The following is a 19,529-nucleotide window of genomic DNA, read 5'->3' as shown; positions in this document are numbered from 1 at the left end:
GAAAGGAAAGTAATAGTGAATTGCTCTGGGCATATCTACTTAAGATTCTGGATGCACTGTATTAGGTTAAGAAACCAAAAGTAGTTCTGCCAGTTTGTACCATTAGTTGTCTGAACCGTGGATATTAAATGACATTGAGTTGTTGGAATTTATTAGAGTACTGTAAAGCAAGCACCAGAAGCTTACTGAAATGGGGTGATTGTATTTCATCTTCTCAACCTCACTATTCCTTTAAAAAGTGTCTGCCTTTATCAAGATAGTGAGAAATATATTTTAACACTAATTCCGGGAGAATGAAATGCCATGTGGTCCATTAGCCAGAGTGAGGAGCTTATGGAATTCAGCTAATGGCCTGTGTCCATTTCATGAACCACACCTATTTTCTGAATGCACGTGTTGAGTAAACATATTAGCATCTGGTGCAATACCCTCACTGATTCCTTGGTCTTTAGAGAGAGGACCATAATTGTTGGAAGAGTCAAATGAAATCTCCTAGTATTGCCTCATTCTGAAAAACGGTGAACCAAAAACAATACCAAATTCCTGGATGAATTACAAAAATTAATGTTGCTGTCAAATACATGTAGAAGGAATGGTGCTTTCATCTTATTATTGTTCATTTTGGTTATATGACTTTTATAAAAGACAAATAGTTTCTGTAAAATGATAATGGATTATGCAAAATTTAATCTGATGAGACTTCATTTGCTCTTTTAAAAATGTGATTTATAGGGCTGGGGATTTAGCTCAGCCGGTTCGGTGGCCTGCCTCGCAAGCACAAGGACCTGAGTTCGATTCCCGGTAGCACAAAAAAAAATGTGATTTATGTTTTTTAGCTACTTAGTCCAATTATTTAAATATAGGATGACAAAAATTGGATTTTTTTGTTAATTATTATAAGAAAATATGACAAGAAATATAAGAGTGAAGGTTTTATTAAAATTTATTCAATACAAGAATTGACTGATTGAAACGACACGTGTTTGATGCTCAGGATAGTCAGTACATAAACGTGCTGCCCAAGTGGAGCTCACAGTGAACTGTTAAGTGGCTAATAAATCAGCCTCACTTGATATTTGGTGCATAACAACTGATCTAGAGAATAGTTTTTCTTTCTTCATACCTGTTAGCAAAATCTGTAGAAAGCAAAATCCACAAGAATGCATTATACTTTCATTTTTTTAGTTGTGAGTGATGTCAAAACTTCCATTCTCTGTTCTGCTCTAGCTTCATCCTGTGTTATCAAGGTGATTCACTACATTGATGAGATAATGATGAATAGCTTTGTTTTGAAGGAAGTAACATGTCATTGCCTTAGTAACAAGTACTATACCAGAGGATGAGGTGAGAGGAATTACACAAAAATTAAGAAATCTATCATCTCACTGCAGTTTACTAGGGATCTAGTGGTCTAAGACATGTTGAGATACTCTTTTCAAGTTGAGGGACAACTGATACACAGTCAAATGTTGGATTGTGAGTAAACTGGTTTGCATGTGTCTGTAAGACAAGCAAATATTTGTAAGAAACTTTAACTTGATGTTTTTCAATATGAGTAGTGTATGAGTGATATCTTGTAATATGAGTAGTATATCATGCCCCAATGTCACATGATCACAAGTGGTTTCTCTCTCTCTCTCTCTCTCTCTCTCTGCTTTGATATATAAGTGCTTTGGATTACTAGCAGAACAAATTCTTCTCACAAACCAAGATTTTTCTGTATTTGAAATATTCTACCTAGAGGACTTGTTGGATTCTGGAGGTAAATACACCACATGCTGTTGCTTCCATCCATTAACTGTGAGGCTATAGATTTTTATTTGCCATCCAGGATATAAGAAGCATGTGAAACAGTTTCATGTTTTGTAGTTGCTCTGTCCCCTTTCCTTATAATTTCCAATAGTACTAAAAGTATGTCTTGAAGAGAGAGGTCTGCTGTGGAGCCTCTCAAAGACCATTACAGGAGATTTATATGCAGATATACAGGTTTTGAGACAAAGCCAGATCACCTTTCTCAGATAACTATTTTCCTTTGAATAAATGCTGTTTTACTACAGTACTCTGGTAGACTTTGAATACTTGGCCATGAATACTAAGTTACCACAAGATGTGCCTATAATGAAGTTGGTTTTATCTAACCCTCAAATATATGAAATTGGCTTGTGTAGGTGATCTCAATCACTAAAAGGGAGTGTTAATAAAATACTTAACTGCTTGGAAAAACACAAAGCATGAGTTCAGACTTTCATAACATCTAGATCTAATACATTGACCCTTCTTAATCCAAAGTTGTTGCTGTCATGGGGCCTTCCTTATTATGACCATCTGACTGAAGAAGGACCAAAACACCTGGTTTACAGATGTTTCCTTCTCGTGTGCCTGTGCATTCTGAAAGTACGTGACTATACTTTCCTTGGCTTTACCAGTGTTTAATGAGGGGACGATAAATCCCTACCAGAGGACAAACTTCAAGGAGTGAATCGCCTGGTTCACCTGACCTGGAAAGATAAATGGTCAGAGCAAAGGATCTATGCTTATTTATGACCATTGGATGCTTCTGTGGATGATGAGGAGGAAAAAAAAAACCAATTTAAAAATTGGTAACTGAGTCTTGGGAAAGAGGTTGTGTCTAGACTTTACAGAGTGGGTACAGAATGACGGATACTTTGAATACATGTTGTGATGATCATTATGTGTCATTTTGCCTGGATAAATTCACCAAACATTCATTTGGGTATTTCCTTGCGTGTATATTTTGGATGAGATTAACATTTAAGTCAGTAGACTTTTTTTTTTTTTTTTTTGGTACGGGGGATTGAACTTGGGTCCTTGCGCTTGCAAGGCAGGCCACCGAACCACTGAGCTAAGTAAGTCAGTAGACTTTGAGATAAATGTGAATGGTCTTTATAAGATAAGTTGAAAGTCTTACTAGGCCATAGATTGGCCTCTCCTTTGCAAGAAAGTATTCTCCCATTAGACAGCCTTTGGACCTGAATAGCAAAAACAGCTCTTCTTTGGATCTCTGCCCAGCCAGACAACCCTCCTTTTGAACTTGTGGCTCCTTAATTGTGCAAGCCAGTTTCTTTAAAATTGACCACCAACTCCCCATATCTTGATAGTGCTATTTTTCTGGAGAACTGTGACCAATTGACTAAAGTCATTCTTTGTAGAGGAGGCTTTCAGTAATCAACTGGACAAAATGATGTCTTCTCATGGTAACTAAGTCTCTTTCCGTGTCTTCTCCAGTGAACTTACAAACAGCTAAGACAGCAAAAATAGAGATTAGATATGGGCTTAACACCATAGGTTTCTTCTCACCAAAGCTGAATTGGCCAGGCCTCTTCTAAGTGCCTACTTTGCTAGTAGAAAAGATCAAGGGTAAGTCCTTGATATAGAACAATTCCCTAAGGAACCAGCCATTTGGTAGTAGGTTCATTACATTGGATCCTGTCCTTTTTATTCACTGTTATCCCAGGTATAGGTTTACCTTCCTAGTGTACAGTATTTCACTATTATTATCTACCACATACTGAATGAATACTCTCAGGTTATTAACGATAATATTCCATCAAGTCAAGGATCTGATTTTACTGGGGGGAAAATGGTGGCAGTGACCTTATACCCTCAGAATTTATTGATCTGATAATTTTCTTGTCATATGCCTACCTGGATTTGGTGTCAGTTAAATGCTAATTCTCTTCAATTTTTTTGTGGGGGAGAGTTTGGGAAGATTTGATATTGTACTTTTTATTGGAATATGTTTTCAATATATACTGTTTGGTAGATATTAAGTTATCAGGTCCTGTACTTTTTTTTGATAGATTTTTGATTACTGATTCAATTTCTTTATTATTGGTCTGTTATCTGTTTCTTCCTAATTGAGTCATGGTAAGTTTTATATTACTAGTAACTTATCTATTTCTTATAGATTTTCTAGAAGATTTCTTTTGTGATACCAATTCTTTTATGGTCCTCTGTGTTTCTTTTGTGTCAGTTATGCTTTCTCTTTCCTTTCTGACTTTGAGTCTTTAAAAAATTTTTAGCCCAGCTAAATGTTTATTAATTTTATTTCTTCAAAAAAAAAACCAACTCTTTTATCTCTAGGTTTTTTTTCTAGTCTCATTTTTTCTGCACTCATTTTTATTTCCTTCTTTCTACTGAAATTGGGCTTACTCCATTTTATTTTTGTCTCAGAATATCTTTTCATTTGTCTTTAGATTTATCTGATCCCTTAGTTGTTCAGAGCATTTAATTCCCACATATTTGTTAGTTTTCCAGATCTCCGGTTTTTCATGTGTAATATAGTATAGTCAAAAAGATTTGATTTCAGTCTTAAATTTGACAAGAATTGTTTTGTGGCTTAACTTATGATTTATCCTGGAAAATGTCCCATGCTCATTAGAGAAGTGTATTCTGCTTCTATTGGATAAAATGTCAGTTATGTATTTGTTAGGCCAATATACTTCATCACTGTGATAAATTGATAAATTTATCATTATATGACCTTTTAGGCCTATTTTTATAATTTTGACTTAAAGTGTATTTTGGTTGTTTTTGTTTTTGGTACCAGGGATCAAACTCTGCACCTTCCACTTGCGAGGCAGGCAGCAGCACCACTGAGCTAAATCCCGAGCACTTAAAATGTATTTTGTCTGATACAAGTATAGCTGCTTTGCCTCCCTTTTAATTTCCACATGTGGAATCTTCTCCATTCCTTCACTTTTGGTCTCTTTGTCCTTAAAGGCAAAATGAATCTCTTGTGGGGAGAATGTAGTTGAGTCGTGTTTTTTTTTCTTCTCTTTCTCAAAGTATTCAACCACTTTTTTTTTCCCTTGGGGATTGAACTTGGGTCCTTGAGCTTGCAAGGCAGGCCACTGAACCGCTGAGCTAAATCCCCAGCCCCTCAACCATTTTTTTGTGGTATTGGTATTTTTATTTTTGTCTGTGTGGTTTTGAACCCAGGACTTTTATATTGCACTACATCCCCATCCCGTTTTTTGAGACAGGGTCTTGCTAAATCACTATTTGAGGCTGTGCTTGAACTCACAGTCCTCCTACCTCAGCCTTCCAGACTACTGGTGTGCACCAAAAGATTGTAATTCATGTACATTCAAGATAATTATTGATATATACTGCTGCTGTTTTTTATTAAATGCTTTTTAGTTATCTAGTAGATAAGTTGTTTGTTTCTCTTGCTGTCTTCCTTTGTGATTTGACGTACTGGTATGCTTTGATTTCTCTTTTGTATAATACTTTTTTTACTTTGAGATTACCGTGAGGCTTACAACTTTTAGTTACAAAGGTTATTTTAAGCTGATAATAGTTTAATTTCAATTGCATACAAAACTCCATACTTTTTCTCTATCTTGCTGATGTCATTTACCTTTTTATCTTCTTGATGTATATTAAAGCAAAAAGGGTTTTAATTTTGATTCATCTGGGTTTTTTTGTTGTTGTTGCTTATGCTCATATCTCAGAATAAGAAAAGGCATGAAGATTTTCTGTGTTTTCTTCTAAGAGTTTTATAATTATCGTTCTTAAGTTTAGGTCTGTGATCTATTTGTAGCTAATTTAGGGTCTGATGTAATGAAGAGGTCTGACATTATTTTGAATATCAATAGCCAGTTCTAGTAGCATTTGTTGAAAAAAAAATCTTTGTATATTCTAAACACTGTGACATTTAAGAGTCAGTGTCACTCTTAAATGTTATTATATCAGTTTCTACTCTATAAAATGTTGCAAGCATTAAATGAGATATCACGGAAAGGGCTGAGCATCATATAGGGCATGTAGTTGACTCATACAGGTCTTGGCACCTTTGTCAAAAACCAGTTGATGATAGATGTAATAGTTTATTTTTGTATTCTCACTTCAATTTCATTGATTTTGTTCAGTTAATCTTACACCATTACTACGTGTCTTCATTTTAAGAGCTCTGTAAGCTTTGAAATTGGGAAGTGTGAATCCTCCAACTGTATTCTTTTTCAAGATTGTTTTGGCTAATGTGTGTTTCTTACAATTCCATTATTAATTAATTTTATTTATTTTTTGCTGCCATATATTTATATTTATATATATTTATATATATTTATATATATATAAATTCAAAGTGAATCAACAGTAACACACCATAAATTCTTACTTTGACACTCTCCACTATTATAGACTCAGCTTATATATTTTATACATTTCAACTGGGATTTTGATATGAATTCTGTGGAATCTGTGGAACTTCTGTAGATTACTACCATTTAAGAATATTAAATATTCTGATTCATAATCATGAGTATTTTTGCATTATTTTAGGTCTTTTAAAATTTCTTTCAAAAATAGATTGTAATTTCAGAATATTAATTTTTTATTTTTTGATAAATTTATTCCTAAGTTTCTTTTTGATGTTCCTGTAATGGAATTGGGAGGTGGTAATGGAATTGGGAGGTGGTAATGGAATTGGGAGGTGGTTTTAAAATTTATTGCAGTATATTGAAATATAATTGTTTTTCTCATGTGGATCTTGTACCCTACAACTTTGATGAATTCCCTTTTACTTGTAATAGTTTCAGAGTAGACCTCTTGTGATTTTTCTGTATATAAGACCATGGCATCTAAGTAAAAGAGTGTTGCATCTTTCCTTACAATCTAAGGGCCCTTTACTGAGACCTCCTTTTAAATCAACAAATTAAATGAATCACTATTTTCTGAAAGGAAATAAATAAATGAAATCCATTATAATTATAATTAACTGTTCTTGCCAACTGTTTTCTTTATCATACTCTTAGTTTTTTGTTGAGTGTAAAATTCCAATGTCAGTTCAAGTACTTAGTTTGAAAGGGTATTCTTTTGACACCTTGATTTTTTAAAATATATTTTTATAATTGTAGAGAAAACTGAGAATGTGTATAACACAGGGAAAATTCAAATTATTCACTCTGACATTGATAATCAGTGTCTTATTAGACATATGCTTATATATATATAATCCTGATTTGTACATTTCATTACTTTGTTTTTATTTTACAAGTATTTTAAAAGTTGTATTGTTATTCAGAAGCTCAGTTAGGATAAAAATAAGGTTAAACAGCATGAGACTAAAGGGGTATCTTTATAATTATTACTAGTGTACTAAAATCACTATATTAAAAAGTCCTTGTGTTGATAAAATATTTATTAAAATAATTTAAAAATGACTTTGAACTTTGACATGCCAGGGCATTACTTTTATGTGTATGTTTTTTCCTGGTACCAGGGATTGAACTCAAGACCTCATATTTGCCAGGCAGACGCTGTGCCAATGAGCTACATCCCCAGCCCATAAGGCGTTACTTCTAGATTCCATTGATGAACACAACTAAGGAATTTTTTCTTACATTTTTTCTTTCATGTACTATCATAAATACAGTATCAGGGTTTTTTCCTTGTAATTTCTTAAGATCCCTTTAGCAAAAGTAGTATCATCATCTAGGTAAAGCCACCAAAGTAGGAAAAAGAACAAATGGTAAGGTATTAAGAACAAAAAACACAGAGTAGGTAGTGAACATATTGTTTCTAACAGGAATATAAAATAAACATTCTCCAGGTTTCTGTGCCTTTAATTTTCTGTAGTTTTTAAACTACATTATATGGAAGGAAAAAGAAAGGGAATAATTTTAGTCAGTGCCAGAAATGAAATAGAATCATTCTGGATGAAAACTAAAAAGCAAACAGAGATGTTTAGCTTGGTAATATACTAAATTCCTAAATCTCTATCCATCTTTATCAAATTTTATTCTCAATTTTTTCTTATATCCTATACCCTGAGCATTAGCTAACCCTTAAGTAGCAAATATGTAGGAACTCAGAGGTTTAAAAAATTATTAGCTTGAGTAAGAGAGCATCAAACTGGCATGATCATACTATTATGGCCTGTAAAATATATAACTTTTAAGATCAAATTTAACACTTCTAATGTGTATGTTGCAAAGGGTATGCTCTTTTAATTTCATGGAGTCTATTTTTTAAGTCAACAAATGAGGTAAGTGATCATATTACCTGCTGAGTAAGCCTCTCAATGTAACTGTGAAGAAGTTTGTGCTAATGATGGTTTATTTTGCTATTTATTGTTCCTCAGATTCTGATGGTAGAATTAATCCTGGACGAATTGCTTATATTTCCTCAAAGAGCTGCTCTGTTCCAGATGAGAGCTATGGCTGCCTGTCTTCAAACATTCCTGCATTGGAACTGATGGCTTTGTATGTGGCAGCAGCCATGCATGATTATGATCACCCAGGGAGGACAAATGCATTTCTAGTGGCCACAAATGCACCTCAGGTAGGAAATACTTTTTCAGAAAGTTTAAAGAGTAATTATGAAATTTTATAATAATGCTGCATATCCTTTTATTAACCATTCTTCATTTGAGTCAGATGGCCATTTCATTTGACTTATAAGACCCTAGTTGTAATTACTTAGATTAAAAACACATGACCTTGACATGCTTTATGATACAGAGTTAGGAAAAAAATCACATTCATCAACTAGAAAAGAATAAATAGTTTATGAAATAAGTCTTTACTCTGGAGACCTTATGAAAAATACTTGTTATTTTTGATTAAATTGAGAAAACTCTGACTAGATCTAAGATTTATATTCCTTCTGGCCTAGTGTCATATGCTAAAAAGTATAATGATTGAGAATAATTATTAACCTTTTGTCTCTCTAGTTTTTCTCCTAAGATTTACCATAATATCCAGACCCCAAATTGTCTTGCTGTGAATATATTAGTGTATATTAATGGATTACTATAATTGCCATCATTTTATATATGAAAACTTGGTTTTAAGTAGAATAATGGTTTTTAAGTAGAATACATGGTTTTAAGTAGAATTTAATATGGTTGTGGGTCTTTGTTTATGCTGGTGATTATCATTTGTGTGTTTCTAACCACATGCCTTACAGACAACATATACTCAAGTGATTTTTGTGGAATTCATCTGATATTTTTATTTTAGTATGAAGAACATTTCCCTGTGTTGAAACTTCAGTTCTGATCTTTTCATCATTTGTAGCTATTTCTGCTTTCTTTCTTATACTTCTGTCTCTTTTGTGTATACTAGTAAGGTAAATTCTCTTGAATCTCAAGTGTGGTGGGAGTGAATATAAGGGAGGCATACATAAGTGTGGTGGTACATGTAAGTGTGAGTGTAATGTTGTGCATGTATAAATAGTTTAGAATGACAATGCAATTCATTTATTCAATGAGGTTGTATTAATAGCTCATGATTTCCACTATTTCCATGTACCTTTCTCGTAATTTTAAATCTAGTTATTAGTATTAGCTCACTTTCTAAGAGTTGTTGGGAGAGAAACTACCCTCTATGAGGATGTATTTCACCATTTGCAGTAACAATCTACAAAATTCAAATGCCCATTCTCTCCCTAACTTAACACATACAATCTTCAAAAATCCTAGTCATTTGGTGGATCACAGGCAGTTGCAACAGTGAAGGAACCCTGAATTTACTCATTTCTTTTCCTGAACTGGCCAGTCAAAAAGAGTTTCTTAAGTCAGGTAGCTTTACAGAGCACACATTGTACATTGTGTTTTTTTGAGCTGGGAGTTTTATTACTACTTCCTGACCAGACAAAGGTATTCTGATATTTATCAGTGTTTATCAGATTTGAAAACAAATTAGTTAAATCTATTACACAAAAGTTGACTCCTTAGGGAGACTGTAAAGCTTAGTCTTTCTCTTTGGGATTTTAAAAAACATTAGGAGCAGGCTGGTAGAATATAGTAAGTAATCTACTGTTTAGTAGGCATTTACTAGGTATTTAATATCTAAAGAAACATTGTAATAATTTTATAAGGCTGATATTCAAAGAGGTTGCAGTACAGCTTTCCTTTCAGCTAGTAGTGAAAGGGTTATCCTTCTCCAAATTTCATCTTTCTTGCAGCTACCATGCTGCCTCCCAAGAAATGGAAGGGTGGTATTTTGAGGTCTACTTCATTCCATCAGTAAACCTCAGATAAAGATGTTAATTACTTCAGAGATCTAAGTAAATTTAGAGATTTCTTTTCTGGTGGTAATTTTTTTTATTAAAGTTTCATGCCTTTGAGATGTCTGCCTCATTTTTTAAAAATTTCTTTTTAGGCAGTTTTGTACAACGACAGATCTGTTCTAGAAAACCATCATGCCGCATCAGCTTGGAATCTATATCTTTCTCGTCCAGAATACAACTTCCTTCTTAATCTTGACCATGTGGAGTTCAAGCGCTTTCGTTTTTTAGTCATTGAAGCAATCCTTGCCACAGATCTTAAAAAGCATTTTGATTTCCTTGCTGAATTCAATGCCAAGGTTTGTTATACAAATTAGTGCCTTATTTCAGAAAGGGAAATCCTTGATGATAGTATTGTTGATATAGGTGTTTTTTAATGTTATTAGATTACTACTCATGCAATAACAATAAATAATTGATATACACACACCTTTATTCTAAAAATATTTTGTTATGGTAACATGTCCTAAAATACTCTTCATTTGCTATATTTTCTTTCGATCTATTGTCTTCTTTTATTGTGACATTATTCTACATAGTGACAAACCAATTAATGATTTGAGAAAATTAAGCACAGTGTCAAGTAAGATCTATGAAGTCAAAGATGTGTTTCTGAGAGCCGGTTACCTTGCTCTGCCTTTATACTTTTGTTATATTGGTAATTCTTTAACTGGCTAACACGTGGGAGAGAGACATATGCATTCTTTCCCACTTGACAGTAATTCAGTCATTCAGCTACTATTTATTTTCCACTATGTGCAGTAATTGTGTTAAAGAAAAATGAGGAAAGAACAGGTCAGAGTTCTTGCCCTGGAAGAACTCAAAGGGATTGAGAATCACTGCTTTATACTACGAATAGTATGTGCTATGTTTCAAAAATTTGGGGTAAAAACGTGAAAAACCACTACTTTAGATTCCCATGACCACGGTCCCCCTCTTTTGCTGGCAAGAAGCTGCTACTGCTTTGATTTTTGTTACCTAGAGAAAGCTGTACCTTTAGGGTACATAAACAAGTAACAAAGGAGTTCTGGATTTAACTGCCTAGAATGAGACATCTATATATGTTGCTATCACAATAGTAATAAACTGTTTATAAAATCAGTAAGAGATAAGTGCCTTTAAAATTATTTCATAACTTTTATGTATGTACTTTTTTTGTGGTCCTGGGGATTCAATCTAGGTCTTCACACTGAGGTACATCCCCAGTCCTTTCTATCTCCTTCTTCCTCTTTCTCACTTTTTTCTCCTCTTTTCTTTCTTTCTTTTTCTTTTAGATAGGGTCTTGCCAAGTCGCTCTGGATGTGTTCAAACTTCTGATCTTTCTGCTTTAGCCTCCCAGAGTGCTGAGATAGCAGGTGTGCACCCCCACACCCACCTTATGTGTATAGCTTTGAATCTGTGTTCCTCACAGAGTTCTGTTCTGAAGTTTCTTGGGAAAATGTAATATGAGTGGGGCTCTAGAATTCCCACTCAATTTCAATTTAAAAAGTTCTTTTAGATATTTTATATGTTGGTGGTCCTCATAAATAAATTTTCCCTTGATGGAAGGGTTTAGTGCCAGAAATACCGACCATCACACTAAAATTCAGAAGCCATGATAATCTGGCCCATTATTGAAAGGCATAGTTATTTTGACTACTAATGATAATTCTATTTATTTAAATGTTAATATTTAGCATATTATGAATGAGTCATTTTCATTTATTAATATTCATGGCATCATGGCTAAATTACTTTTTTTTAACTTTATAGATGAAGAAGCTTAGGTTCAAATAGTTTAAGCAATTTTTCCAGTGTTACACACTGAATTAATCATTCTGAGTCAAGATTTAAAACCATAGAGACAAACTTCTAGTAGTTAAATACTTTTTTTGTTGTTGTTGTTGAGACAGGGTCTCACTGCATAGTTGAGACTGACCTGGAACTCACTATGCAGCCCAGGCTCGTCTCGAACTCACAGCGATCCTCCTGCCTCAGCCTCCCGAGTGCTGGGATTACAGGCATGTGCCACCACACCCGCCCTGAAATACTTTTAACTGTATCACTTTGCCTTCTACTTCTAAAGTCAGCTTTTCTCTAGCTTTTCAAGCACATATTTTTGAGGTCGAAACAATTATAATTCTTATGAATTATCTATATATGTACTTATATTTATTGTAGATTACATACATACAGGTAAATCATGATTTTCTGTGTAATAACAAATATTGAAACTCATGGTGGTTATGCTTTTAGAAAGCTGTGCTTTCGGTTTTTTTTTTGAAACAGGGTATCACTATGTGCTGAGACTGACGTGGAACTCACTGTGTAGCCCAGGCTGGTCACAAACTCACAGTGATCCTCCTGCCTCAGCCTCCTGAGTGCTGGGATTACAGGTGTGTGCCACCATGCCCGGCAAGAAAGCTGTGCTTTCTAGTGAAGCAAAATTCTAATAGCACTTCAATAGGAAATTTAACCCATGCAGGTCCATGTTATGGCATATACTAATTAAAATAAACATTTACTGAAAATTCTTTCTGTCATTTTAGACAAGAAACAGTTTAAGGTAACTTTGTAAAAACAACTAGTAGGAAATTCTCATGCCCTTAGAATCTAAAATAATTCTATTTTTTCAAAATAGGCCAATGATGTAAATAGTAATGGTATAGAATGGAGCAGTGAAAATGATCGCCTCTTAGTCTGCCAGGTGTGCATTAAACTAGCAGATATTAATGGCCCAGCAAAAGTTCGGGATTTGCATTTGAAATGGACAGAAGGCATTGTCAATGAATTTTATGAGCAGGTAAGTTGCATACTGACATTGATGGGATTTTTAAGAGCTCTCATGTGAAGAAAGAACTTATAAGGATTTGAAGCAGGCAGTGGAACCACTGAGCCAAATCCCCAGACCTGGATAGCTACATTAAGCATTTGAAATTTAGTTACTTTGACTGAAAGGGTTAGAAAATGTTGCATTTGCTCTGGTTCTTAGTAGTTTTTCAGCTGTTTTCCTTTCCTGCTAAAATTTAAAACATACAAACTGGAGTGAGTCAAATCTACACCAAAGGACAGAATATGATTCCAAGGCCCCTTCAACCCTAAGAGTATAATCTAGAACTGATTTATGAATGAAGTAGTTTTTAAGTGAGTTCAGGGTTTACTCAGACTATGTTTGAAGAATATCAATAATGCTACAGCAGAATTTTTGATTCTGCTGTAGAAAGACTAATAACTACTCTCCCATAGAAACACATAGGGAAAAGGCTAGAAAAAATTGGAGGGCTAGAAATGCGTGCAGAGTAGATATGGGTGAAGTGATTTTTCGAGGACTCAAAGATATAATCATTCCCTTTCTTTTTTCATATCTTTAAAAATCTTGTCTAAAAATGATCTTACCAGTTTACAGATTTTGTGTGATTTTTGTTCAGACTTGAGGCTACCCACAAAGTAGAAGTGAACTGATACCTGTCACAAGCCTTACATTTCATTATGTCCAAAATAATACACCTTATGTACTTGGATATTAGATCTTTAAGAATCATTGCTTCCCCCTAATAATCAGAAAAGATCAGGATATGTACTAAGTGAGGGCACCTTGTTTTTCAGGGCTTTCTTATCATAATTAGAAACTAAGAGTAATGAATTTGAGTCTCTACAACCATGCACACTTCTCTGGTATGCCATGTTAGCCCAGGTTGTGCTGTCAATCTGCAAGGTCTTTGAACATTACAGAATACAGTGGTACTTCAGTTCTTGAACCCTTGTGTTTGCAAACATTTTGGTTTGCAAACAGAACTATTTGGCAAAATTTTGATTTGTTTGCGAACTCTGCATTGGGTGACACATGACCATGACCATCTTTCCTACACAAACACAAATGTGACCATGTTTTCCAAAATTGTAGAACAAATTAAGTTTGTGAACTGAGGTACCACTGTATTATGCTATATAATCATGGAAATAGAGAAATATTCCAAGATTATTAATATTGTGTTCTGTGATACATTTACATTAAATTATATGTAATTTTCTAATAATTGCTTTATTTACCCATTTTTTAAAGATTATAATATAAATTTATACATTTCTACTTTTAATCTCAATGATAATTAAGGCTGCCTCAGAATTATCCAGTGGAGTTCATACTCACAAAAGAGGAATTTTGTGCCAAAGAAATGCTATTTTTACATTATCTATACAAATAACAGAAACTTAATAGTATATGTTAATGTTAGAAAACCTACTAATTCAGGTAAAAAGCATTAGAAATGTTCCTTTAGACCCAAATTATATAATTAAAGGCAGATAAAAATTAATACTTACTAAGCAAACTTGAAAGCTATGCCTGAGGTTGAATCCTGGTTTCTCTTCCTCATTGGCATTGTGACCTTGGGTTAGGAACTTCTCTGTGCTTCATTCAGTATTCTTGTTGATAAAATATACAAAATAATACCTACTTCATATGGTCACTGTGAGGATTAAATTAATACATGTAAAGTTCTTAGAATAGCCCCTGATACATCAGAGCTCAATAATGTTAGCTGTTATAATTCCAGATGGGTCACTAAAAGCAGCATACTGTGTCAGAGTTTCATTTAATCTTTCTAGGTTTCATTATTTATGTTAAAGGAGATAAGTGTCATCTGATAATCTACTGGATATGAAAGTCCTAGCCATCTCTTATCTATTAAACTTTCTTATTTTGGTTAAGCTTAAACTTTATTCATACGTGGCTACACAATTCTAATTTTCCCTACTTTTATTCTATTTGTTATCCTAATTATACTGTCTTTATACTATTATAGCCATTTCAGTGCCATGCACTTAGAAAAGCCAAACTCCTGGGGTATACCTAGGAAATTTCAGAGTCCTATGGATAAGCCCAACTATTCTTTTATTGTTTCTGTGGTGCTGGGGACTGAACCCAGGGCTTTCACACGTTAGGCACGTCCTCTGCCACTGAACTATATTCCCAGCCCCAATCTACCTTTTTTTGGGGAAAATACTGATAGTTTTTTTCTTCACAGATATCAAATTGTAGACTTTAAATCATGGGAATCATTGGGACAATTTCTGGTTGTTTCTTTAGGGTAATATTGGTTCATCACAGATAAACATTAGTTACCTGCACTGTGGGGAGTAATTCATCTCCAAAAAGTTCAGACACTAGGACCAAAATGTGAATAAGTACCATTTTGGGAAAACTTCATTTTGCATAATATTTTTCATACTAATAACAACCTTATATGGTAAATTATTACTCAAAATTTACACGTGATAATATTATGCATAAAGCTTGCCCAGCACGACACAGATTTTAAGTGATAAAAGTAGGTTTTGAAACTATTTTTGTGTGATCTCAAATTGTGCTAACTAGAACCCTAGAAGCCATAATGGGAGGAAGTTGGGGTTCCGGACACAAATTCTCATCTCAATAGTACTAGCTCTACTTTTGTTTCATATATTGGGTTTTCTGGTTTAGATTCATTAGAAGGCTTTGCTGTTAAAGGTGGGAAGACTGAAAAAACCCTTGGAAAATTCACATGCATACGTTAGAGGTAAAGCTACAACAACCAAAATGTATCCATTATGCCTTTCTCTTTAGGAGAAAGATAATCTATATTTGACATTACAGAATTTTGCATGTTAGTAAAGTTGCTGGTACTTTTAACAGATGTATGTTTTTCTTGTTAACTGAATGTCATCCATACTGGTCGATGTGGATAAAGTATGAGAATAAAGCTTTAAGACTTACCATGTATCAGAAATTCTTACAGTTTAAAATGATAGAACAGATTCATTGATATTTCTTGTAAACATTATTTTGATGCAGAATATATTTTAAGAATCTCAGGATAATTTTAACAGCAAAGATCAAGTGATTGGTCTTCAAATAGTAAAAAATGTGTTTTTCTTTTTAAAATGCTTAGGGAGATGAAGAAGCAAATCTTGGCCTACCCATCAGTCCCTTCATGGATCGTTCATCTCCTCAACTAGCAAAACTCCAAGAATCTTTCATCACCCACATAGTGGGTCCTCTCTGTAACTCCTATGATGCTGCTGGTTTGCTGCCGGGCCAGTGGGTAGAAGTAGAAGAGGATGATGACACTGAAAGTAGTGATGATGAAGATGGTGAAGAATTAGATACAGATGAAGAAATAGAAGACAGTCTAAATCCTAGTAAGAATACAGGGAGACTATATATAATATTGTTAGCTACAAATGTTCCATTTAATTTGGGTTTAGAACTGTGCTTTTAGATACAAATTCAGCAGTTGTACCTTGAGTAATTACCTTAGATGTTTAGATTAAGTAGTCAAGTTTCGAGTAACTGCTATGTGTCGGGTACTGTGCTAATAATATCAAATGTAAGAATTCTTATTCAATGGAAGCACCATCTCTTGAGATGCTGCCTCTAGCCAGTGCTCTTCAGCAAGCTCCAGTTGTGCATGCGTGACAGAACTGTCCCTGCATCTGCACTGTGGGGTAGCTAGGTCCTTGCAGCTAGTCCTTCTTCATCTTGCCCTTTGTCAGATACCCTGCCCCACACTTCTCTAGACAGTTGAGCACAACCCCCAAAGGAGCCTGCTAATCTGCCTTCCACGTGGACTTGGGAAGTGGATCAGAGCACTGGGGAGAAAAGGAAAACATACATTCCTGGGATCTAAGGGGAGAATCAAGTTTTGTCATACTGAGAATTTAAGCTACCAAACTGTAGTGTTATATTTCTTCTCTATTAAGACAATGAATATAAATGGAAAATGAAAAAAACTGATTCATCTCCTTTGTAATTGTGAGTGAAATCAATTATTTGTTCTTTAAAGTAGCGAATGAAATCAATTATTTATACCTTAAAGTAGTATTGAAAATATCCTTACCTAGGTATTTTTTTTCCCAGAAGTCAGAACAGATAGGATGACAAGACTCTATCCACCAATCCTTTCACATATGTATCTTATCTTTAGTATTAGCATAACATAGAATAATCTTAGGTCATTACGGTGAATGTCACTTTGGAAAGATTGGCTGACTTCTAAAATTAATATTCATCAGAATGTTGATAATTGTGTTTAACTCACTACATAAAAAAAACCTTTGAAGGTTGGTTTTTAAACCAACAAACCTTTGGATTGTTGATTTTCTCTCGAAATTTCAATACTGTCCTCCTTTCTCCCCTTCCACCAGTCTTCTTTATTCCTCTTGTTTTATTTTTATCCCTAACACTTAATACCATCTAATATATTCATATTTTGATTCATTTTGTCTAGATTGTTCCACTCGAACATGAACTCCTTATTGCAGATATTTTTATCTTACTATAACCTCCATATTTATACAACTACTTATATTAGGCACTGAGACATTTGTATGAATGAATGAATGATACTGCTATGATTAGAATATGTGTTTTAAATTTCACAGAACCAAAAAGAAGGAAAGGCAGACGACAAATATTTTGTCAGCTAATGCACCACCTCACTGAAAACCACAAGATATGGAAGGAAATTATAGAGGAAGAAGAAAAATGTAAAGCTGAGGTGAATAAACTACAGGTGGAAAATAACTCCTTACCTCAAGCAGATGAGATTCAGGTCATTGAAGAAGCAGATGAAGAGGAAGAGCGACAGTTAGATTGAAAGAAAAGACACACTGAAGAAGCCTGGAGGGCTGTGCCCAGGGTCAGAAACCATTACCTGATGTTCACTGTGCTTTCGACTGACCATTCCCACGTAGACAGGCCTTAATACTGTGAGAGGATCCTTGCTGCGCTGGCAGTTTCCCACTCCTAAGCACTTTAATCACGTGGACTAGAAAACTGTACGTAGAGCTGGGCTTCAGTTGACTTGTGTCGCACAGCCATTACTCAAAGCCTTCACTGGTGTATAAATACTTTGTCATAATGCTGCTTTGCTGGGTAGCGAGCTCTTATTTTTCATGGGGCAAGGGGCTATAACTAAAAATCAAGTGACTTGACTTCAGTTTCCAAAGGGTCCAGAACTTTCTGCTTTCATGAAAACAGATTTATATTGCATTTCTAAATGTATCTTTTGAAAAAAGTGTATGCCTATCTATAAAGGAATCCATTGTGGCCTTTCTGAGGGATTTCTGCTCAATGCAGTGCACTGTTCACTTCTATTCTCCCAGCTAGGTTTATCCACGAAGGACTGATAGACCTTTGTTATATTTAACAAAATCCAGGTGCATCAATTTCTGATGCTTTTTACTGTTACGTATTAGCTACTATGTGTGTTTTATTTCTTCGGCACAGAGTATTCAGGTTGCCATGGACATTAGACATCTGAATTCTAGTCTTATGGACTTATGTTCCATGGTTGAATTTTAAAGGTGTTTGAAGGACTTTTATTCTTTAGTCAAAACTGTTCTTTTACTCTTGCTCAGGATTTGAATTTTTAAAAGTTAATATAAATATTTGTCAGAAGAAAAAAGTCGTCCTAATATTCATGTTAACCTTTTATGAAATGAACATCATTCTCTGTTCTTAGATTATTTGTGTGTAATTAAATCCAAGGAAAAGGATTAATCTGTCTTTTGCCTTAATACAAAGTCAAATGAAACCAATCCCTTTAGAGATAAAGAACAAAAGTAATATAGTGAGCTCTAAAGGACAGATACATTGAATAAATTGAAATATGTGGTTATTTTTAGATCTGTATCTTATATATTTAGTCACTATAAAACCAACATTCATCTTTTTATTTTCAGCCTGAAGACTACATGACAAGCCAGGCGTGGTGGCGCATGCCTGTAATCCCAGCACTCGGGAGGCTGAGGCAGGAGGATTGCCCTGAGTTTGAGACCAGCCTGGGCTACATAGTGAGTTCCAGTTCAGTCTCAACTACATAGTGAGACCCTGTCTCAAAAAAAAAAAAAAAACAAAACCCAAAACAAAACCAAACCAAACACACACAAAAAAAGAATACATGACAAAATGACCTGTCATTACTAATAATTCTAGAGTCCAACTGCAAGACTGATTTCTTTCTTGCTTTTGCAAGATTGATTTCTGAGATAATGAGAATACTTCAGTTTATATAAAAATATTTTAGTAAATCATTTCATTAAAAAGGTTATAAATAACTGTAAAGATGATTATGAAGAAAATAGACCATATTTATAATGTTTATAAACTTGTTATGGTGCAGATATATATCCTAGCTGTGAAAAATATCTGAAGTTGTAAAAGTACAGCCAAAATGATAGGGTTAACTAATATTTTTTGTTATTCCTCTAGACTACATCATATGCTGGAGCTGTGTAATTTCGTAGACAATAAACCATTAATTTCTAAGGTAATTCCTTTAAAGTATAATATTACCAGACAGGTTTTATTTACCTAGAATATTTGGATTACCCAAAAGATATTAAAAATCTATTTAGTATTGGGATCTTTGATCCTGCACAGTATAATATTTAATAAATCACTAAGCTGTATTTATTAAATATGTTGAGTGCTGAATTCATACCTGCCACTTTTGCAACCAGTTTTAGTCCAT

General features: G+C 34.2%; 1 protein-coding gene across 1 annotated transcript in view; it reads left to right on the top strand.

The window, feature by feature from the left end:
* The window catches only part of Pde3b (phosphodiesterase 3B), a 143,801-nt gene extending 125,069 nt beyond the window's left edge, over nt 1-18,732 (top strand). The window contains exons 13-17 of the mRNA XM_019206193.1: nt 8,108-8,307; nt 10,131-10,334; nt 12,656-12,817; nt 15,945-16,194; nt 17,437-18,732. Of these exons, the coding sequence (XP_019061738.1) occupies nt 8,108-8,307; nt 10,131-10,334; nt 12,656-12,817; nt 15,945-16,194; nt 17,437-17,651 (1,031 nt within the window). The 3' untranslated portion in view covers nt 17,652-18,732. The remainder of the gene's footprint in view (nt 1-8,107; nt 8,308-10,130; nt 10,335-12,655; nt 12,818-15,944; nt 16,195-17,436) is intronic.
* The last annotated feature ends 797 nt before the right edge of the window (nt 18,733-19,529 follow it).

The sequence above is a fragment of the Fukomys damarensis genome, unplaced genomic scaffold (assembly GCF_012274545.1).
Source record: "Fukomys damarensis isolate Sample0158 unplaced genomic scaffold, DMR_v1.0_HiC HiC_scaffold_16, whole genome shotgun sequence".
Classification (NCBI taxonomy): domain Eukaryota; kingdom Metazoa; phylum Chordata; class Mammalia; order Rodentia; family Bathyergidae; genus Fukomys; species Fukomys damarensis.
The sequence above is the reverse complement of the archived record's forward strand: the minus strand, read 5'-3'. Positions and strand labels throughout refer to the sequence as shown.